This window comes from Rhamphochromis longiceps, linkage group LG7 (genome assembly GCF_057381845.1).
Source record: "Rhamphochromis longiceps isolate RC_006_pf linkage group LG7, R_longiceps_female_GT1.1, whole genome shotgun sequence".
NCBI classification, from domain to species: domain Eukaryota; kingdom Metazoa; phylum Chordata; class Actinopteri; order Cichliformes; family Cichlidae; genus Rhamphochromis; species Rhamphochromis longiceps.
Window position 1 is genome coordinate 38683618 of NC_140563.1, and position 24121 is coordinate 38707738.

General features: G+C 37.9%; 1 protein-coding gene across 2 annotated transcripts in view; it reads left to right on the forward strand.

The window, feature by feature from the left end:
- The window catches only part of il11ra (interleukin 11 receptor subunit alpha), a 51803-nt gene that overhangs the window by 24449 nt on the left and 3233 nt on the right, over positions 1-24121 (forward strand). For both annotated transcript variants that reach the window (XM_085413594.1, XM_085413593.1), the window contains exons 2-11: positions 11803-11899; positions 15862-15928; positions 17630-17796; positions 18458-18572; positions 19355-19515; positions 20615-20778; positions 21204-21348; positions 21609-21701; positions 23681-23783; positions 23963-24042. In XM_085413594.1, the coding sequence (XP_085269720.1) occupies positions 11803-11899; positions 15862-15928; positions 17630-17796; positions 18458-18572; positions 19355-19515; positions 20615-20778; positions 21204-21348; positions 21609-21701; positions 23681-23783; positions 23963-24041 (1191 nt within the window). In that variant the 3' untranslated portion in view covers position 24042. The remainder of the gene's footprint in view (positions 1-11802; positions 11900-15861; positions 15929-17629; positions 17797-18457; positions 18573-19354; positions 19516-20614; positions 20779-21203; positions 21349-21608; positions 21702-23680; positions 23784-23962; positions 24043-24121) is intronic.

The following is a 24121-nucleotide window of genomic DNA, read 5'->3' on the forward strand; positions in this document are numbered from 1 at the left end:
AAAAATCATAATGGGCCAGGTATTATCTGACCAACTTTTATGGAATGGTTTGTCTCCATAGTTTAATAGTTGAATATGTCCAAGAGTCTGCTAAGACATCAAGAAATATGATATGAAGAATATGAAGAAATTGGTGTTGGGATAACGGCAAATCAGATAACATTTAAAGTTATACAGGAGGCAACCTGCTTCTGTCCGACTCATTGACTGCAGTCACTGTGAAAATAATTGGTGAAGGTTTGACCCGTTGTTCCTGATGTGTGGAGTCTTCATTGTCTGTGGCTCACAAGTCCATCCCCAGCTCCAATATAGCACTACATGTCAGCTGTAGATGCCAACAGATTTGAGATTTATCACGGTAAGCCCCAGTATTATCACAAACAGATTGGCTGTAAGTGCCAACTTGACTCAATTCATTCAAGATCTGACTCTCTTATTGCGCTTTTAACCCTGTTGTATTGTTGTCTTGACCTACCAAAGTTGGTGTGAAGTTGGCAACGCTCTTCAAGTGGTTTCACACTTGGTTCCTGTCTTGGATGTGACCGTTTGAAAGGCAAGAATCTTGATTGCACATCTGTTTTCCTTATTGCGACTGTATCCTTATTGTCATTAATAGCACCCATGTTAGTTTTTACCCTGGTTTTATGTATCTTAGAAATGACCTTAAGTACAATTTAAAAATATAAATGTATAAATTAAAAAAAATTAAAAGATTGGGGGGATAAAAAAAAACCACACATAGAGTGCTTCACAAATTTATTAGACCACTCCTATAAAAAAAAGAAAACACAAATATTTTAGCAATTTGTCAAAAAGTTGTTTGAAACCATAAATAAACTGAATTCAGGTTTTATTCCCAAATTTGAGCCAGCACACTGCTCAATTACTCAAGCATGACAGTCAACCACTAACTCTAATAAAATTAAAAATAAATGCAAGTGCTTTACTATTTTTTCTGGTTTTTTTAATAAAACAGTAAATTGAAACCTTCATAGATGAGAACATATTATTTATTTTAGTATTAAATAATATGCATTCGGTTAAAAAGCTTATTTGAGCACTTATAATGCAATTATTGAGCACTGTATATTTAATAATAGTAATAATTCATGGAATGATTGGCTCCTTACAAAACAGGCTGGTAAAATTTAAAACTAACATTAAAATGTATCAAATATTTAAGCCTCTGAAAGGAGCTGCCTTTCAGAAAAACCAAAATAAATGAAGAAAAAAGCAACAAAAACACAGTCCTGCAACACACCTTTTCTGTTTCGGGTGCACTTGTGGATATCAGTATCTTCTGCTCACACTTGTACCACCAACTCAGTTTCCCACACTTTCACAAACGGATAAATCGACTGGGATACACTTAGACTGCATGCATCTCTATTTCACACTGACATGGGTGCGCAATCACATCCATATCAGTGAGTATTTTCCACTTACTTGGATAGGCATACAAATAAGCTGAAAGATATATGTCCACAAACTTACAGGAAGCCTGACGCATAATGAAGCTCTTGACATGTGGAAATACAAACACACACATGCCAGTCGGCAGTGTTTTTGTCACTGGAAAGGTCAGACAGAGTGGGTGTGCGGTGATTGCCATAGTGACCTGGGTAAACACCAGTGTCATTGTAGTCCTTGCCCATCATCTTGCAATAAGCCATGTTGTTGGTTTAGCGCACACTGTGTACTTTTTTAACTCTGTCTCACACAGACACACACAATATACATGCTTAGGTTAGGTAATCCCTCAGTTGATCATCATTGTTTTCTTGAATGAAGTGACACACACACACACACACACACACACACACACACACACACACACACACACACACACGTACTCATGTACAAGCTGATGACCTAACAATGCAGGCAATATTCTAAATTAAACATCATGTAGGTTAATGTTTGATTGATGACATCGACTCCAGTGACTCGTCTTTATGAACAGGACATCCTGTAATATTGTTTTTGTCACTGGACAGTAAAACAGTGAGTCTGTATGAGAGTGTGTCTAATAGTTTTTGTGCATTTCTTTTTTACACTTAACATTACCATTTATTTCCATTTGTTAATTTTTGTCTACATTTTAGCCTCCAGTCGTTTGCTCTTTGTCCTTTCTCTCTGTTTCTTCTGCTCTATTTTCTCTCTCATTCTCTGTCTCGTTTCTTCTCTTGTAAAGCTGTTTGAATGTGCCGTGGCATGCCAGAGTCTGAGTGACTCACCATGTGGGATTGTGCTGCCAACGAGAGGACTGGCTAATAGAGATTCCTTTTGGATTGGATTATTCACTGTCAGTGTGTGCACGCCTCATTTTACTATGAAGTTCTTTTTATAATCACATTTTTTAAAGTAAAATGACACATCTGTGTTTGACTTTCCTTATTTTAGAGCTACTGGAGTTGCAGTTATTGCTTGCCTTTTTGTCAGGATAACTTAACCAGTTCAAAGGTGAAAGTCATCTCTGTTGGATGGGTTGGAAGACATTTCTACAAGTTCCCTTGTATCAGTTATTCTTAATACTCTGGAATGCACTAAAAGGCATAGAAGTCTACAAAAATAGGAGCAGTTTCATTTTCAAGAGTAAATGTCTCATTGATAGACTTAAGGCAGCTGTTGTTTTGCATCTTTGGGCATGTGGGAATACTTTCTTCACGGGTGCATCCTAGTGACAGAATCCATGGCTACATTCCCCTGTCTATTCTAGGTCTTGCTCGAAGAGTTACAGTAGAAAGGTGACTGGTGGTGGTGAGTCAGAGAACAGACACACACACACACACACACACACACACACACACACACACACACACACACACACACACACACACACACACACACACACACACACCTTATGAAAAGAAAGAATAGAAACTGGAGAATCTCTTAGTGGTCCTTCGGTTTTTTCAAGGCGTGGTGGTAATTTTGTATTTAGACTTGTGTTCCAGTAACCACTAGACTAAATAAGCACCGTAGCACATCATAGTTCACTCTAACTCATAACGTATACACTAAATAAAAGCGTAGTTCTCCACTTATGTATTTGGAAGACAACTTCAACCTGCTCAGTAAGTGCTTTGTGGTAATCCCGGGCTTGTACAGATTTTATCAGTCAGGTTCCTTCAGCTGTGGAGGTCTAGTATCACAGAGATTGGTTGAAGAACGAGGTCAGCTGTGCTTTCAGTGGCAATAATGAACTGTCATTGGTACCTTTTAGCTTCACCTTGAAAAGTTTATCATCACAGTTCATGGTTTTTCATGAAATTTCAGAAGATGGTTCAAATAGTTTTTTAAGCTAATAATTTAGATTTGAAAAATAACCAAAGAGAGAATTTCACTTTGGCATAGAAGAAGGGGTGAGGGACTCAAAAGTTTCACTTATTTGTATTATTAAACTGTATTTATTATAGCAGTTGTAGGTGCAAGGTAGGGTTTCTTATGTTTTTTTGTTTGTTTATTATTTATCTGTTGTCACAGCAGTGTACATTCAAATCACTCATTTACTATAAGATTAAACAGCTGGGAACGTTCTCTAAAAAGGGAAGAAATATCCAAAACAAAATAACAACATACAGTTGTAAATCAGTTTTCACTTTTCTTTGGCTAAGGAAAGAGCTTTGGTCCCGAATAATCCCTAGTAATACAGTAGCCTAAGACATTAGCTTAAGGTACTAGGATGAAATTCTAAACTCAGTTGAGAAGCTTCATCTAACAGAGATGAACTATTATTTTCTATTATTTTTCAGTGACATCCTGTCCCTCACTGACTCAAGACACCTCCAGTTTCTCAACACTGACCTTCTGAATCAGTTTGTTGGTTCTGCTGGCATATCTGGCACTGTTGCTAAGCCCACCAGCAGAAAACAGAAAAGTAAATAGCACTTGCTGCTACAGACTGGTCTCCAACATCTTGAAGATCTTCAGGAACAGTTAACCAATTTCAGATTCACACTTTAAACTAGGGATTCAAACTCTGACAGTTAACTGTTTCGAGGGTATGATGCAGCCTTCCATAATAGAGTGACTTATTAACCACAGCTAACTTGTGGAAAAAATGTCCACAAATGAGTGACTTGTTAACTACAGTTGTGGTGAAAATATTCTTCAATGAACAAATGTTTTAAACCCAGGATATCATTCATAACCATCCATAAATATTGTTTATTTACTCGTGTAGTTGAAATCCTGGTCCTGGATGTCAACACAGAGAATGAGCAGGAATGTGTTGCTTATTAATGAGAGGACAGATTAGCTTTTTGGTCTCAGGGAGAAGCATTGTCTCCAAGTATTAGGGAAGAGGAATTAGAAATGTTTGCGTAAATATATTTACTGGACCTTGTACTGTCTGGCAACAGAGATGGAAAATGCCTGATCAGGAAAACACAAGCAGGGAGGGAGAAAATGAGACCTCTAAAGTTTTGAGAGGGGTAGGCAGAGATAAGAGGTGTGAATGGAAAAAATTATGTGGAAGTGAGTTCAGCATTATCTGCTCTGGTGGCTATGGATAAAAGAAGGACGTGGAATATGGTAAGATATTTTAAACAATGACATATTTATGTATAGTAATCCTTGAGCATTCTAGCACCCGAGGAAGGCACTATAAAACAGGAAAAACCTGGGGAAAAAAGCAACAAAAAAGACAAGGCAAGCAGTTGTAAAGACCTTTTAAGTTTCCCATATCTGAGGCACTGTTTACATCTACTCAGTTAGTTAAATTGATAGCACTTAAGTGAATTTAAAAACGGTTGTATTATTCCAGTAGAGGATTAAGCTGGTCTGGATACATATTTAAACAATTGCTTGAAGGGCAGTGACATTACAGCTGTATGGACAATATATTGAAATACTCAACACTCATTTTATATAGCTGTGCATTACTTAATTTGTTTACTTTTGTGTCACTTTTTGCATTACTTTTCTGCTATTCTTGCAATTATTAGTGCAAAGTTGATTAAAAACGAGCCCAACTTTACTCAATGTCTTTGTGACCGCAGTTCTACTGTAGAAACAGGCAGCATTTCCTTTGGTGGATGCCCATTTCAGCAAGACTATAGTTACAGTGGGTTGTTATTTTAATTTCTTGGATGGGTTGGTCCAGTTCTTGGAAGGACTAGCCACTTTTTGAAGAATGCCACATAATGCAAAGTACTTCCCAGCCTTAGAGCTGCATGCCCTGCTTTTAAATGATACTAATCCACTATCCCACATTTTTCCCTGTTTGATTTTTAGGAAATCGCATTATGTATTCATAAACTTGGTAGTTTAGGTTAGATGAGCTTTTAAGCTCAGTCACAGATTTTCTGTTGATTGCGCTGTTAATAAACTATTTTGGCACGGCTCAGTTTTCTTAAACATTTGCTCACTCAACTCAAATTTGGCCTTTTTACAGTGTGGAAAATGTGGCCAAGGTCCCATTGCTAAGCGGAGTAAGGAAAACAAGCACGTGTCAAGGTCTTAAACAGTAAGCAACTAGCTTAGAGTGTTGTATAGATAACACTACATTGCCACATGATATGCATCATTGGGAATAGAGTGCTTCTATGTTCCTTTATAGAGTTTTAAGACCCGAACTCTTCCACGGCATGCATTTTTAATTTCTCTTTGATATTTGGGCATATTGGGGCCCGATGCATATTGGGGCTTATTTTTGTTTTTATGAAAAATCAGAGCCACATATGAGGATATTTGTTTCAAATTTTGATAGAACAGTAGCAGTATAATGTCCTCGTAAGTGGATATCAGGCACTTGTAGAGCAAAATTGAGTATTTTGGTCCAAATAACCCAAAATGTGATGTCCACATATGTGGACGCCAGGTCCTAGGAGGTTAAAGCACGTTTAAATTGTAAATGTATTTGTATAGTGCTTTACTAGTCCCTAAGGACCCCAAAGCGTTTTACACATTCAGTCATTCACCCATTCACGCACACATTCACACACTGGTGATGGCAGCTACATTGTAGCCACAGCCACCCTGGGGCGCACTGACAAAGGCGAGGCTGCCGAACACTGGCGCCACCGGGCCCTCTGACCACCACCAGTAGGCAACAGGTGAAGTGTCTTGCCCGAGGACACAACGACCGAGACTGTCCAAGCTGGTGCTCGAACCGGCAACCTTCCGATTACAAGGCGAACTCCCAACTCTTGAGCCGATTTATGGGTGATTTAACCTGGATTTTATACAGATATGCATGCTGTACTTCTCCTTAACCTCCACTTTTCAAATGACTCACTGTATAAATTTTTTCTTGTTTATACGTTTTGTTAAAAAAATTATTTAAAAGCTTGAACAAAACAAAACTTGAACAAAATGATTTAGCCTATGGTATGATGAGGAATGGGCGATGAAATATTTACTCAAACAAACAAAGGTGTTCAGAATATGGATGTTTTACTGTGTAGAGAGTATAGCCAAGCACTCACTGAGGAGTAAAGTAGTTAAAAAAAAACAATTTATTCAGGTCTGAAAAAGCTAGCAGGCTAGAGATGGTGGACAGTCATCAATATGAATACCTCGTGTGAGATATCAGGTTAGAATTTGTTTTATCCAAGGATCTGAATAAATATTCCCTTTACCCATTCATGCCTGTCAACAAATATTTACCTTTTTTCACATTAGACAACAGTAAATATGACAATGTCGCCCATGAGAAATTAAAACTGTTTCCAGACATAGTGTACCTAACATTGTTGACTTTGTTGATCTCATAAAGTGATAGCTTTAGACACCAGTATCCATTCTCAAATAGCTGCCCAGAGTTTGCACTAGACCTTATTTATGTTTGTTTTTTGAAATAAGGAAAAAATCCTTGGATGTCTATAGTGGACTTTGGGTTTGTGTGTTTTGTCTTACAGTAACATGTCTTACAGTAACATTCGACTTGAGCATGCTACACATGTTGTGCTAGTCCTCCACCTGGTAGTTGGTAATGTGTTCTTCTAGTTTTGTTCTTTAGTGGTGGTAGGCAGACAGCTAATACATGCATCACAACCACCTTCTGCTGTTAGTATCTCATTAAATAATAGTAAAGATTGGTAAAACATAGAAAATACATATTTTAAGACCATTCCTGCATAAATCACTGCTGTGCAAAGGTTGAATTGTCACTACACTTTTGAATGTGGGACCTCCATCATTGGACTCTTCAGCACATACTGTAGTGCAATAGGCAAATCATAATATACTGTAAAGTTTCATAATACTATTATTATATGAATTAGTGTTATAATACCCGAGTGTTGGGTAGCTCCACCTAAGTAATGTAGCTAAGTCTGTGTAAAAATGGAGATCGCAGTCTGAGGTTTAAAGTTGCTGAGTGTGTGATGTGTGACATTACGGCACTGAATGTAACACTGCTGTGCCAGAACACCAGTGGAAAGTGGAGTCTTTGCTCCCCTATCTGGTTTTCAAAAACATCTTTAGGCGATTCAATTTTGCGAGACACTGATGGTGCCTTAGTTTTTTGGCAAACACACATGCTACACCTACTAGAAAGGAAGCAGTACCAATGGATCAGTCTGATATTTTCCTTAAAAATTTTGATTGTTAAAAGATGTTATGAAAAAAAAATATATAAGATGATTTAAATCAGCTGTAAATTTCTGATAAATGAGTTTGTAATCATGGGTTTAAACTGTTTTAACCTGGAACTGAGCTTGTGCCAGTACTAATAAGAAGATATGGCTGAACATATAAAAGTAGGACTTCTAAATCTAAATAAATGGTTTCTGATTATCTGAAATTATGTAGAGCTAAAATAAATTTATTTTTTTTAGGGTTTACTTGTCTTTTGTGACAAAGTAGTCAGCTTTATAGTTTTGCATAAGTTTCGTTACTTAAAAATATTTTAAAATTGTGTCACATAACTTCAAATAGATAGCAAATGGTCTTTAAAATGGAGGCATTACAAAGTACATTGTACAATACTTGGTACAGCAGCTTGAATTTGTGAATCCAGTGAGTGAATATGATGAACATTATCTCTTTGAGATAGCTGATCTGCACTGATGCTGCTTAACGGCATAATTAAGTATCTTTAGTCCAATGGTGTGGGTTTACATGGCAAACAATAGGTGTGAGTGTTTCGACACCACTACACCCTACCATTGTGTTTTGCCCTGTGTATCACTATGCTTTTGTTTTGCTCTGAGATCATTATGCAGCCGTCATCCTATTTGGCTTACATTAAGTCCTACCATTAACTGTATTATTTTATTCACAACACTCTAAATCAGTGTCTAAAATTTACTAAACACATCGTAACCATTGCTTAGACATTGGCAAACTCACAGCACTTACATCAGCCAAACACAACACCTTCATGTCCAGATGAAAGCTGATTATTTATTTTATGGTTTAAACAAACATATGATCTCTTTTGCTGAGATGCCAAGAACCAGAGGTGAATGGTTTAAAGTGCTTTTGAATAGACATCGACATATTTGTATTGCTAGTATAACACAAAATTATGATGGAAGTATTGTGATTCCTCAAAATCTGCTGTAAATGGTAACATAGGGAACTATGAATTATTTTTTCCACTATTTACAAAAGTAAAATAGGATTCATTATTAAATTGATTTGTAGTCTCAACAAATGATATTTTGCAACCTATTCTTTTTTCATGTTTGTCTAATCCATACACATGCTATGTTGAGAATTACGACAATGATTGAGAAGGTAGCAGTGAAAATGTCTGTTGTCTAAATTTTGGCGCACAGTGAAAAAAAAAAAAAAAAGCCATTAACTAAGAAAAAAAGACATTGATATCAAATAAGAGTTTATCTCATGTCTTTTGTGTCATGTATTGCTAAAATCTTGCCGTAGGTATTATTATAGGAACCAAAAAGTATGTCTGAAGCTTTTTGGAACAAACTTTTTTTCCCCCTGAAACGAAACAATGATTCCTAGACTCAGATTGCTTTTTTAAGGTTGTCTTTGGAAAGGATATACGATATTGTGCAGAAGTCTTGAATCACAGCTCATTTTTAGGGTGAATTGTTCTTTACTTTGTGAAGAACTTTTTCTTTTCTTTTTCTTTTTTTTTTCTTTCTTTTTTTTTTTACCGAGTTTTACAATAATTTTTTTAAAGTGCTATTGACTAATAGCTCCCCAGACCCTTTGATAGGAGCAGCCTGTCATTAAAGTAGTTTGTTTCCATTTAGTTGAACCTGTCAAAAATGTGAGATAAGACAGTTTGACAGGCAAATAGTATTTTTGTGCCAACAAGATGATTCTCAAAAAGCTATTAGCTTAAAACTTGGGACATCTTGTTATAGTGTGAACTGTATCCTTAAAAAACTGGACAAGTGCAAGGCGAAAGAAGTTGCACCAAAAAAAGAGCCAAAATCCTATTTACAGCTAAGGAAATTGGGGGGGAAATCCAGCAAAACCTGACACAGCACCTGAGAGATGCACCTTTAGCTGATTCATCTGCTGTTCACTGAAGCTTCTTAAGAAAGGGCACCAGTGAGAAAAGACTGACGTATTCCAAATTACACAAGAACTGGATTACACAGTGGTAACAAGTGTTAAGGACTGATTAATCCAAATGTCAAATACCTGATTCTAATTGTTGTTGATATACACAGAAGAGGTAAGGGGAGAGGAACAACAGTGAGTGTCTACAGTCATGTGTAGACTCTCACAGTTGGAGGCTCTGTCATGGGTTGGGGCTGCATTTCAACCAGTGGTTTTGGGGATTGTATCAAAATTGATATAATTATGAACTCAGAAAAGTACCATGAGATTTTGATCCACCATCTGGAAACCATCTGATTGGCAGCGGCTTCATTTTCTTCAGTATGACAACAATCCCAAACACACTGCTAATGCAATAAAAGCATACCTGGATAGAAAAACACAGTGGAGCACTATCATCCATGGATTGGCCTTTCCAAAACCTGGATCTCAGCATTGTTGAAGCAGTGTGGGATGACCTTGGCAAAGATTGAAGCAAAATGCAGCCAAGATCCAAAGAAGAGCCCTAGAAAAACATCGAGAAAATAGGGTGCATTTTGCACAACATTGTATATAAGCTTAAAAGTCAAAGAACTTCTAACCACTCTCTTTGAAATGTTTCTCACTGTTATGCTATTCTATAATGACCATGCCATAAAACTGTAAATATTAAAGAAACTTGACTATAAGGTGGTGATGTTAGTATACGTACTCATGGAAAAATCTCGAGTGTACATTAGACTAAAAAGAAGAAAAAAAGAAATAGTCCCCTGGATTTGGAGGTGGAGGTTAATTAATCTAGCACTTGATTTCTCCGCCTACTCCCTTCTTTGTGTTTCTTGTTATCGTCGGATTTCAAACCAATTTTTCTGGATTTATTTTTAATTTTTTTTAAACATGCCTGATTAAACATTTTTATATGTTATTTACTGATGTGTGTCTCATATGGATAAAGAAGCAGTCAGGAAGGGTTCATGTGACTGTCCCTGAGCTTGTGTGGAGTTGGAACTTTCTTTTTCTTTTTTCTTTTTTTTTGAAGTCCTTGCTTGCCTTGTCTGTTTTTTAATCACACTACACAGGAAGACATCCATAGTTTTGCGTCTTGTTGTTTAAAGTAAAATTGTTGCAAGTTATGTGGTTATGTAACAAAGGATAAAAGCATTTAAAGCTCGGTGCACTTTCTCACATTCACACATCTGACCAATCATTGTGTGAAATATAATGAGAGGGTTTGCTGAAATGATCTGGTTTCTGAAAGTTCCAACAGGAAGTTTTTAGAGAGTATCATCCCCTTATCTCATTTCGCAGTTTCTACATATTTGATTTTTTTCCCCTCGCCTCCTCTCTGTGTGCGTCAGTCCCTCCTACCTCAGACACAGGAGGAAGAGATGCGAGGAGATAGGAGTCGAGGCAACTGGCATTTTACAAAATGAGACATTCGTGGTTGGCAGCCGTCAGTTTAAAGCAATGTCAATTAGCTATGACGGGTGGCACGGCTGCACCATGCTTTGCCTCTTGAATACACTTAATAGTGTTCCAAAAATTTTATAGATTTAATTTTATACACAATGCTAAATTGCAATCAAGCTGTACTTTGCATGTAGTGCTAATTAGGAAATGTAGCATGCCAACAGTGCAGATGCAGACATCATCATGCCTCATATCTTAGTTTAAGAATGCCAGCAGATAATTAGACTTTAGCTCCAATCATCACAGTGATTGGAGCCTAAACACTGAACCTTCATTGTCTTAAATTCAGAACATCTGGGAAAAGAAATGGAGAATTTATAGAAAACTTGAAGATAGATGACTTCTCCAACACATGTGGAGCTGATGATCTTTTTTTTTTTTTGGCAAATGGAAACCTAGAGTCTTGTCCAACATATTTTCACTTTTGTTTTATTTGGGAAATCTGTTTTTAATTTTGAGGAGAAAAAAATCTCTCAACAGTTCCACCACTGAGAGATGGAGGCAAACAGTGGTCTTGGCCAGGCTCTATGCATTTTTGGACTTGGATAGTTTCTGATACTGAATTTTCAGTAATAAGGAAGAAGCATGTACGGCATGATTTGTCAAGTAATTGCATGGAACATGTTTCTAAGCCATTTATACATCGGTATGTAGTTTCTGCTGTGAGGAAACTGACAAAAGAAATGGAAAATTCAGGTTGTTTATGGGCACATTTTTGTTTTCATACCAATTTTCTAGTACAAAATGGACCCAGAATGGAGGTGATGATGATGATAATGCTGCTGCTGCTCATGTTAATGCTTTAAAATAACTCCTAATCATAATGCTACCTCTATTCCTGACTCGATCTCTCTTTCTTTCTAGATGCCAGGCCTTTTGTTCAGCCCTGTGTGTCTGACAGTCATCTGGTTTTTATCGTGGTCACTGTGTCCCAGTTGTGCTCAGATCTGGACCGATGAAGGTGAGACACATGCGCACACACAAACTGCATTTGAACACTTTGCGGAAAGACCTTTTCTGTTTTAACAAGAAGATCTGTGACAGTGCACTTTCAAATTCATGTGCAAACACATGTACTTACACACATATTGTGTTAAGGATCAGGGACAGATTCCTGTGTCAGCTATTTTGGGTGCTCTTGACTTATCTTGACTGCAAGTACTTGTGAGATATAAAGCTCCTGCAACAGAATGGAAGAAGGAAACATATTTTTAATTTCTTTTTTTTTTTTTTTAAACCCAGTGCATTTACTATGAAAAATGAAATTGTTAGAAGAGCCGTGACCAGAGAAAGTCTCATTACTCACTTTTGTTCCAACAAGAATTTTATTGTTGAGCCTTTTTGGCCTTAGTGCACAGATTTCTACAGCATTGAGATTCTTTCTTTCTCACTTTCTTTTTTTCTTAATTACTCCAACAAAATGAACAGCTTGCCCATAGAACTTCAGCTGAAACTGTCAAAATGTTTCCTTTTCAGTTCTCCTTTTTCCCCCTTCTTTTCCCTGCAGCAATTCCACACTCAGTTTTTATTGTCTGGAAAATACTAAGTTTCACACAGCTTGCAATTTCTGTGTCCACCCTGCCATCGGATTTCAATGTTAGGAGAGACCTGCAACCTTCCTGTGTGTGTGTGTGTGTGTGTGTGTGTGTGTGTGTGTGTGGGTGTGGGTGTGTGTGTGTGTGTGTGTGTGTGTGTGTGTGCCTATGCACGTGTGTCCATGTATGTGGGTATGTGTACTTAAATGCACATTTATGTGTGTGGTTTTATGTCTGTGTGCGCCTGTGCACATGTCTGGGTCCTCTTGCCAGAGGCAGAATCAGATATGAGTGGAACGCTGCGGGTTTGGGGAATAATGTACTTCACTGCCAATAAAACATGAATACACACATTCAGACCAGCCAAATCTTTGAGCTGCACCAAGGCCCCGGGTAGGACACATACATGCTCACACACTCACAAACGCAGAAACAGAGGGAGGATTTTGTGTCTGTGTGTGTGTGTGTGTGTGTGTGTGTGTGTGTGTGTGTGTGTGTTTTCAGTGGTTGAAGGGGAAAAGAAAATCTGGGTAAAGCTGTTGGGAGAGGCTCTACAAGAACAAAAGTGGAGGGAAGGAAAGTATTACACAGAAGATGAAACAATACGAAAAGATAAAGGTGAAAGGTAATATTTAACCTACTACGCTTGTTTTGTTATATGGACACAAGTGGGGTTGAATGATTAAACCTTTTTATATAGAAGTTACAGTTAAATGGCTACTGGTTTAGCTTGCAGGTTAAGCAGGTACCCATATCCCAAAAGGCTAAATGCAGCAGCCCAATCTCAACTTGGACCCGAGGGCCTTTGGTGCATGTATGCCCTCACACGCTTTCTCCCTGTTTTCTGTTCACTGCACAATGCACACGTATCTAATCAAGGTGGAAAGTCGAAATGCATAATTAAAATAAGAAATTGCAATGCAATATATTCATTACACATAAATTGAAATGTTGCATATCTTTTCTTTTATTTTGATAATTATGACTTATAGCACATGGAAATTAGAAATCAATTATCTCAGATTATTAGAACATTTACTAAGATCAATCAAAAAAGGATTTACCATAAAGAAATATATAACTTCTAAAAAGTATGTCTTATTTGCTTGTGGCTCCTTTACCATGAATCACTCAATCACTGCTGGGTAGCTTTGATAACATACCTTAGCTCACCTGTATTTTGGAGTTGGTTATTTCTCATCTTTCGGACAAATACCTCTGGCTGTCCAACAAAGCACAGTAGTGACATCAGGAAACAATTTGGCAGTAGTTTGGGCACCATGGGGAAATGCCAAGTCCTACTGGAAAAGGAAATAGTTGGCTTTAGACTTTGGATAAAACCAACCACCACCAACATCGGTTGATGGTATGGCACGCCAAATCATTAAAGACCCCAGAAATGTCAGTCTGTACTTCAAACACCTTGGATTCTGTGCCTTCAAGTCTCTAAGACCTTGATCTAGCAATCGTAAAAGTAAAGTATTTATTTATTTTTCAGAAATCTGTAGTTTTGTTTTTTGGATTTTTTTTGTTTGAGTTTTGCCTGAACCCTTACAAGCTTTTTTTCTTTTAATGTTTCCAGATCTTACTCATTAAGTTGTTGATTGAAGAGCAATTAAACTGATCAAATTAATTCAAACCGTAAATAACAAGATGCAGGCTTATTTTTATTTCCATTATTGAAACTGGAGAGCGTTTTTCTCATTTTGAAAGTTTTAGATGTATCTTTCTATCACAGCTCTGTTTCTAATGTCACTCAGCTTTGTACTCTCCTCTTTGAGCATTTATCTCCTACGCTCAAAAATATAAATGCAACCACAAAGTCACTGTGGATCATTGTTCCTCTTTTCCCAGCGGTCTCATTTTGCACAGCTACTAACAGCAGGAGTGCCAGTGAAAACCAAATATTGAAACTGCTGTCAGTAAAGTCGTCATCTTGAGTATGTGTCAAATTTAATTTAGGATTTACTTAGTTGGTCCCCAAAGGGCATACGCAGTTGTTATGGGAGGGGGAAAAATAATATATGTAACAACATATAGTAGATGCCTCTTCTTCTCCATGTGATTTCTGAACATAAAAGGAGGTTTCAGCTTAATGAAGCCACTTTATTAAGTTTGTTACAAGATAATAAGATACAAAAAAAGCTGAATTAATGGAAAATGCAGAATCACAAACCTGGGGTAGATTGTTTGCTACCAAGGGAGGAGAGGTCAGCAGGGAGTATGCATGCCTGAGTGATTGAGGTTAACATTAATGAAGGTGTGTTCGTGGCAGACTGGCAGTCAGTGTTTTTGTTTTTTTTTTCTTTTCCTTCACACTGAATCTACTATAAATGCTGGCATTCACTTTTTGTAGCCAAGCTAAACATACACACAGATACTCATACTGGAGATAGTGTATCAAGTTTGCAAATCACTACAGCCACCTCAAATATTTGCTCAGGTATACACTAGTCTTAGTATTCCTTCAAATCTGCACCACCCTGCAATTTTGTGTGACAGCATGTTGTAGTTTTGCAGATTACAAAGAATATTACTGATATCAAAATTTCATATCCAGAGTCATTAGTATCCATTGTTGCTGGATTTAAATTGGAGAATGATCTTTAAAACTACAAGGTTACATCTGTATCTAATCTTACATTGTTTAATAAATAATATACCAAAAAGCCCTAAACTGTTAGGTTGCCATAGTTGTCTATGGATTAAAGCATAGCTGCAGCAAAGCTGGTGAAGAGGAGGATATCAGAGATAAAACCTAAAAAATCTCAGCAGATAAAACTAAAGTTATCTCTATTATTCAATACAGCAGTAATTTGAAATAGAAATAAATACAAGTCACCGTGAAATATGTTACTGTGTCTTTGTGAAGTTAAGACTGGGAAACCAAGGTGATTTTGAGTCTTCTGTAATCAATGAGTGAGCGTTATCAACAAGAAAATTGAAGGTTCCATATTGTAGAAAGTGAACACTTTTCATATTACAGCACTTCCAAGTTTAAAACTCTCACACGACCTGCCGTACTGTCTCCTTTTGTAGAAGCCAGTACGACAGGATGTTCCTGGTATTTTGGTGAAACGTTTCACTGATCCTCTGTCCATTATTAAATGGCTCCCAGATTGGATTTGCTGATACACAGTAATATTACTTTAATGATGGAGCAGCTTTATACTGTGAGCCAAAGTCTCCTCAGCCTGGTGTCTGCAGGATCCCTTGCCTTGTATGGTCATGTTATTGTGACACGGCAGAATATACTGTAAATGGTGCCGCTTGAATCACATTAATACAGACAATGCTGACACATGGTATGTTAGATTGTGCAATGTGCAGATACTGCAAGCCAGACAACACAGTGCTTTAATATTTTATGCGATGTCTGTGTTTGCAGTGTCAGGCGAGCAGTATGGGCGCTTGGAGTCGAATGTGACACTGGCATGCAATAATTCGGAAATCAGGTAAGGAAGAAAAAAGAGCAACACACTAGCACACTTGTTGTGGTGTTGGAAAGAGTTGTTCAGTATAGCATCTCCATGCATTTGCACGCAGAGCAAATTTGTCATAAAGGTTTTGATGATATTAATTGATATACTGAAAAACTGTTAGACTCATTGTTTTTCTTAGTTATTTTCTTACTCAGAAGGTTCATTTTTAATGTTGGTGTCAAAAGAAGTTTGCCATAGTCCCCAGTGTCATCGGCCTAGAAACCAGTTTGCGGCCATCTGTTAACTACCATTAGGGTCATTAGGGAAGCTGTTTCGAGAGTGGTTGCTGGAGTGTGCTGTGAATTCAATCGCTAAGCCTCAGTCATATTGGCTTAAGGCCAGTCAGTCACTGGTAACCACTGGTCGCTGGGGAATTGTGCGTGTATTCCCAGAGCGGTTGCAGGAAATTGCTTGCTTTTGCCAGGTTAAATTCATTGCAAAGAAGTACATGTTAATGCCCCCAAAACCTCCTCTGATTACTTTGGTCACTTCAGTTTGCTGCTATTTCCTGTAGTATGTAGGGTAGACATTGAATTGACACACAAAGACTTGCCACTTACTTGCTAAGATGCAGTGCAAATCAGGAAAATATAATGTTGCACCTTTTTAAATGTGCTGGTTTCAGCTGTAAAGCACAATTTTTCAAGTTTTACTACAATTTGGTGGTTTGGTGCAGATAGGCCAGGGTCTTGGGTGAACCATGGGTGAATGCGGCAATCCTCTAGCAACCAAAGCAATCACAAGGAAGTTTTTAGTACTCCTTCCTCAACCAATTTTAGCCAACAACCACTTGCCAGCCAATAGGAATATATTTTTCACTAGTGACTGGAGGTTGCCAAGTGGTCTTTAGGCCTGCTTAACCGAGGCCTTAATTACAACAAAGAAACTTAACAGCAGATATCTTACTTAAAAGAAAAACCCGTAAGCTTTACAGAGATGAGACAAAAATAAGATACTACACATAACTGAAGCATAATGCCAGCAAATTCCATCAGAAAAGATTCTGAAGAATTAGTTGATTATACGAACATATACTGTGTCGTCCACAGGACTATAGAAACCTTATCTTTTTATGGCGTATACCTAATTGCTCAAATGGTCAGTCTCAGGTATATTCATGCCTTTACTCTACTGCTAAAATTGTTCATTGTCCTGTAGTGTATTGTATGTGCCTTCATCCTGTTTTTGTCATGCTTGAGTGAAGCACTGGCGTGTTTAACAGTAGTTTTCTGCCCATACAGTTACTATTGGCTTCAATAGCTGCAAGTTAACAGTTATCATTAATTTGGTTAACTTTACTTGCACCTTTCTTGTCATAATGCAGCTAAATAATGTACATGACTTGACATGAATAAGGACGGCTTCTTAATGGCATCAACAAACTGTGCATTTTGTTATTGTTTGACTTACATAGCAGAAGAAAGTAGTGTGTTGCTCAAAAAAAGTAATAAGATGTACTTCTTTATTTTAAACAAAAGGGGGGCTGGCACAATAAAAATGAATGTAATATAACCTGTACTGATGTTGTGTTAGTTGTAGTTTCTTTATAAATGAATGTTGTAACATGTATGTTTTTGATATTAGGTGCTTACTGTTATTGTTCTAATCTAGGATTGGAGTTGAGATAAAGTCCCCTAAAGCATAATAACCAAAGTCTAACATGTCCCTGACTAGGTTACCTGTGTCGTGGCATCTCAGCCACAGCGCAGTGTTACCATGGCATCAAGTGACACCAAATGGAAGCTTAGTCCTGCTGCGTGTCAACCATTCAGCGCAGGGCACCTACAGCTGCTATGACAACAGTGGGCGGCTCCTCCGTTCTATAAAACTCAGGCTGGGCCGTAAGTGTTCCTGTGACTTGTTAAGCTTGCTCTTAATTTATGGGTTAGCACCATTAAAAAGGTCTGTTCTGTATCTAGTCTTTTGGCATGGGACTGCAGCCTTCAAAAATTCAGTTTTCTAAGCAGAAACCTGTTTGCATCCCTGTGTTACAGGCCCCATGTATACAGTAAGTCTCCCAATCCCCTACAGATCTTAGAGGAAGTTTATGTTTGTGCCCCTGAGAAATTCTCATTTCTTTTACAAATTTATCTCAACATGTTTTTATTTCCCTCTGGATCTGCATTTTTAATGAAGGAATTTAACAGGACAACTTACTGAAACAGTGATAATCAGAGCACCAATGCTGGTCCTCAGAGGAAACTGGTCTTATCGTTTATCAATTAGACAAAATTGCCTCCCACTTCCTATAACTGTCTTGCACAGGAAGCATCTCCCTAAGTAGGCTTCCTTTTGAAGTTCAGGGAATTTTTCCATGGTACTGGTCATTCAATATTTTGGTTAATGTGCAGGAAACTAGGGCACAGACACCGAGCTGTTAATTTTAGACTTGAAGACAAGCCATATAAACTTTAAAATATATAACAACTTATAACAGAGCTCTGAAAAACATCACTCCCTTTCTATCCTGAAAATGATCTATGCCTTACTACTGTTCCCCAGATCCCCCTGGGCGGCTGACCATTTCCTGTCAAGTGCCCAATCACACACATGTTCGCTGCTCCTGGGTAGAAACTGTAAAGACCTTTCTGCCAGCAGAGTATAATGCCTCCTTCAGGTAAGAGCTAGTTACTGCACAGAGTTGAATTTTGAATGCAGTGTGTATAGTTTGAGTAGTATGCTAATATATAGTATATATCAAATTATCCTTCTTTGAGTCTGCTGTTCTTCCTCCAACTTGTCATATGGCTCTTAAGCTGGGCACGCATACCTTTGCAAACTGTAGTGTTCTCAAACAGGAAACAATACACATTTAAAGTGTTTTCATGGACTGCAGTAGACACTAGCAGGAACAAGACTGACTCTTAAGGACTGCTGAGTAAAGATTAGACATTCAGCTGGTGGACAATTCAACAAATAAATAATAAGTGTAAACAAATACAGTCACAATATGACTTTTCTACTCTGAGATGTAAGCATACTGAAGCACTGAACCACAAAAGGGCTATTAGATCTGTTACCTTTTTGCTGTTGAGGTAAATAATTTCACTTGTGCCATTGTCATTTCTGTTCATTTTATCTTTTGTCTCACTGGTAAATGTTTGGCACACTTCGAAAAAATTCTTATTGGGAAACACTAGAAGAGACTGATTCTTAATAATTCATCTGGAATTTACAGACCACACACTACACAGCTTTATCTGGTCACTGTAAACACCATAAGCCTTGGCGGAACAGACTCTCAGAGCTGACATGTACACACTACATTTATATCAGCCTGACATTTATTTAGAGGCTTCAGTATTGAGCTGTGGTGAATTGGTTGTACTATCTTTGCTGTTTTTAGCACATATTTCAGTTGTCATTAACTCTAAATAGCATTTTTTGTGTGTTTTTAAGCAATGGTAAAGAGTGGAGCCCATGCATCGTGGACGTCACCCAGAAGCACTGCGATGTAGTTCACCCTGCTTTCTGGCAGCCCATCCATACCCTTAGAATCACAGAGACGAATGCACTTGGGTCTAAGAATACAACCACCAGTGTTAAATTACACGAGCTATGTAAGATCACGCTAAACACACTTGTGTAATATAGACCTCATATATACATTACATTTTAAGGATTTTTTTCCCATTTCCAAAATATTACCTGCATTATGAATAAACACACAAAACAAATTCTGGGAACACAAAGTGGAATTTCACACATGCACAGGTAAAGTTAAAGCAAACTGGTGTGTACAGAAGACAATGCATCATGATATCTAATGACACACGCCTGTCTTTGTTACTGCTGTTATGACCATGCCCTTGTGATTCTCATATTATGACCTAATTCATCCTGTTTTGCTGCATCACTGTCAAAGATTTACAGTTAACAAACAGTCAGGTGAATAAACAACACTGAGACACTTGTGTAGGTTAACGTGCTGCACGGGTGAAAAGCTCAGAGCGAATCACCCCGAACTGCAGTATTCGTTTATTTTTATAGGTTACATCGTCAATATGCAAATATAATCACATTTCCTGTTACGCAGGTCCTGATGCTGTCTGTGTGTAAGCTGTGTGTGTGTGTCACAGAGTATGTGTGTTGCAGGTCAATTTCTAAGAATAATATAATGCAAGTCAACTTCTGCGGATATGTATTTCTGTACTGGTCTCTTGCGGTAAATGCCAGTGTCACAGGGTCAGCTTCCTGTTTCTACAGAAAACTGTGTCTGGTGAAATATGTATAACATAACTTTTGAAGAATAAGCAAATAAAACAATAAAAACTACCTAACAATCACTGTCTACATTTTCACTGCTCTCGAATAGAGGCGTTCATAGCTGTTTGAGATCTGTGAATGGCCATTAGATGTTGTTCACCATTTTTCCCATTCTCTGCATTTTTGTTTAACACACAGGTGAGGGCAATATTTAAAACAATGACAATAGTTAATGAAATCATTGAAGTTAAATTGGATTCATTGTACCAGTTGTACCAGGTCATGATTTTGTTTCAACATACTTTATTTCATTAACGTCATTATTTTAGAGTTTTTGATCACCAATAGTAACATCAAAGTAAAACAGCATGAGAGATTTTGTATGTTTTTTGCCCAGTGAAAATAACAAAATATAATACTTAATCAAATTTGATTTAATCCTGTGTTTTCCAGTAAAACCAGACCCTCCAGAGTCAGTGTTGGTGAAGGAACTTGAAGGGTATCCAAAGAAGCTACTGATCTCATGGAGATTTCCCTCTTCCTGGCCCCAGCATGATGCTTTTCCTTTGATATTTCATATCAGATATAGGCCACAGGGCTCTATGTTCTGGTCAGAGGTTCGTAAGCAAGACCGTTGATTTCACTTCAATGTCGATGGGGTTGTAGTTAGGAATAAACTTGAACATGCACATTGGAGAAAATATAAAAAATGTTTCAAATATTTTACCAGCAGTTGAAAATAATTTTTTGATTTCCAACTGATAAAGCACAACTTTCTGCTTTTATAAACTGAGATAAAACATTAAAAGCCGCACAACTGTTTCACTGTTTTTGTTTTGGTAGGTCACTTTAAACACACTACAGCTAAACACAAGGGGGGAAGTGTTGGTCATGAACTTCTGCATTGCGGTTTCTTTGTTTTAACTTTCCAAGTTGACTGCTACCATCTTGTTTGTGTGTGTGTGTGTGTGTGTGTGTGTGTGTGTGTGTGTGTGTGTGTGTGTGCTCCTTCCCTGACATGTTTCTCTCTCTTTTTAACCAGATTTACTCTTTGGATAATTCAATTGTAATATGGGACGCTCTGGCAGGCCACCTTCACCAGGTTCAGGTCCAAACCCGTGATGAAATTAACGCGGAGAGCCAGTGGAGTGAATGGTCTCCTCTGCTACTCGGCAGGCCCTGGGAAGGTAGGAGGAAAAATTAAAGTAGTCCGTATCAGTCATTTTATTTTGAGAGTAAATTTACGATGCAAAAAGCGATCAATAAATTAAGGCATTATATAGATTTGATTAAAAGGTAACACGATCAAATAATTATCTTTAAATACACTTAAAGTTGAATCACATTCAGTTAAGAGTAGTATTAGAACTTTTATTAAAGGCTTTGTACTATTCCTGTCTACTGACTGAAGTAAAAAACTTACTCTGGGCCTGTGTTTGCCTTACAGACTATACCACCCCTGAGCCTGATGTGGAGCCAGAGGACATCTTTACTCTCCCAACCAAATCAAAGCCTGAAGCCTCCACTCCAAAGTCACGGGGTAAGACACCAAATGAAAACTGTTATTACAATCAGCTATGTTGGGGGTCAACTAGAGTGCAGCTAATGTCACTAGATTAGTACTACACCACCTAGGTTGCTACCACAATTACCACAACCCCTTTTAGCACTACTAATATTAGACCTGCTCTGTAACAGTTGCTATTACCGTTTCATTACTAAGTAATTTTAACCATAAATGATTTTCATTTATTAGCATGTTTTTAGCAGATTGTTTTTTTCCGCTCTCCCTCTGTCTAGATTTTACTCAGTTATCTTCAACAGCTGAGAAGCTGAGGCATTATTTACAGTTATTAGAGGAATTAAACACATAGCAGTAGAATGAAAATTATGTTTATATATGCATTTTGCTTTCCTATAGCACTTAGAAAGGTCTTTCTGGTTCTTTGACCCAATAGCCCCTTGAATTAGAGTGGATGGCCTGACCTTATGTTTTGTAAAAGTTTTACAAAACATAAGACATTTTTAACTCGAGAGTCCCAGACTCCGGGTTAGGTTCGGAGAGTAGTCTGGCACTTAGTTGTGGTTGTCAAACTTAAGGGTAAGAGGCTTGGGGATGCGTTAATGTCTGCGATGTCATCACAAAGACAGCCAATTATACATTTCCCTTGTGTGTATGTGTGGTCCTCCTCCTCCCCCTCACACATAGCATGGGGTAGACAGCAGTCACTGTGGAGGAAATACTACTATCAGAGAACAATTTTTAGCCAAAATATGAGCACCTCTTGTCCAAGTGATTTTTAAGTGCACTTGATACTGCACTTACTCCAGTTTCCAGTAACATGCCCAACAAGTTTGAAGTGGATCAGATGAACAGTTACTGAGATAGAGGGGAAAAAAGAGAAATATGTTTTTTTAATGATGTAGGTGTCCTTCAGTGTATCTATTGGCCCTTTTTTGAGCATATATTAGATGAAAATGATTGAAAACCACTGAACTATGCGAATCATAGCCTAATAAGCGCAAGACGAGATGTTTTTACCTTGTGTTTTGGTGGCATTGAGAAGGCTCATCGGGCATTGATGCAGCAGCAATCTCTAGGAAGGCATTTATTATGGTTATTACTTGTTACTTGATAGAACAGTGCAAGTAGCTTGTGCCTGGCTTCATCACCAAATTACATATAATTGCAGTAATTGGCACCTGTGGGTTGTCATGTTTTCTACGATGCTGTGTGCACACTGGATGAAAGCAAAGTACATGGCAAGCTCAGGTATACATGGGAAAAAAACAGAGTTAAAAGCAGCCTGCAGCTGCAAGCATGCCGTCTAAAATATACACATCCAGGATACGCACAACAAGTATACACCCACCCACACGCAGTATATACAAGGAGACAACTACAGGTTTGGCAGTGGAGGACAGGCTAAAAGCCTGTGACTGGTGCTGTTGGATTATTTAAACTGGTGTCCTGTGAAGCAGATGTCTTCTTCTATTTGTGTCAGCGTGTGAGAGAAAGCACTGTCGTTTGCAGATGTGCTCATAAATCACCTTTTAATGCTGTCAGTAATATGCACTTTTGCTTTTTCGTTTTTGGATGTGTTGGTACTTTTACAGTTCGGGTTGATGTTTTCTCTCATTTGTGTATGTGAAAGCGAGTTGTTTACTCCTCTCAGTATAATAAATGCATGTTTGGATGAAAAGCCATAATGGCAGATTTCAAATTAGCTTCTCACCAGGGAGTAATTAAATCCAGGAACACACACAGCTTTTTTTCTTTCCATTTTTGTCTCACATAGATGTGTAAACTTCTTTTTTTTTTCTCCCCATGTTATGCCAATTTGGACTTTTATTGTATTTATTTCACTGCACTTTTACATCTGCTTATTCCATCATGTGTGCGTTCGTCTCTCTGCAATGTCCTGTGTGAATTCTGTCATCTGTCCTTCTCTGTACCTCCCACCCTGCTTGTTTTGCTGAACCTCCCTTCTCCTCTGCTCCTCTTCTCTTCCCACCCAGGTTCTAAACACGGGGATGAAGGTAATTTAGGTCTGGTGATTCTCCTGGTTTTGTTCTCAGTGGTCATCCTCACCACCATCTTTTCCCTCATCTTTGTTGTGTGGTAAGAAAAATACACACACAGGCATATCCCACATCCACAGTCCATGACTGTGTGGTCTGTGTCTCTGTTTTAGTTTGAGTAACATTTTTTTTCTTTTTCTTTTTTTTTTTTTTTTTGGATAGCCTGGCATTCTTAAAGTTTTTGTCAGTCAGTGTTGATGTTTCATTTTGTATATCCAGGATGAGACAGAGGCGACGTGATCATGCCACCAAACAAGAGCTCACCTCTATGGTCAAGATGAAGTCCATCCCAATCTAATGTAAGAAACTGTTACTATTTTTTAGAGGCTTTTTGCCATTTTTATTCCCCCCCTTACATAAACTATGCTGCATATGTGA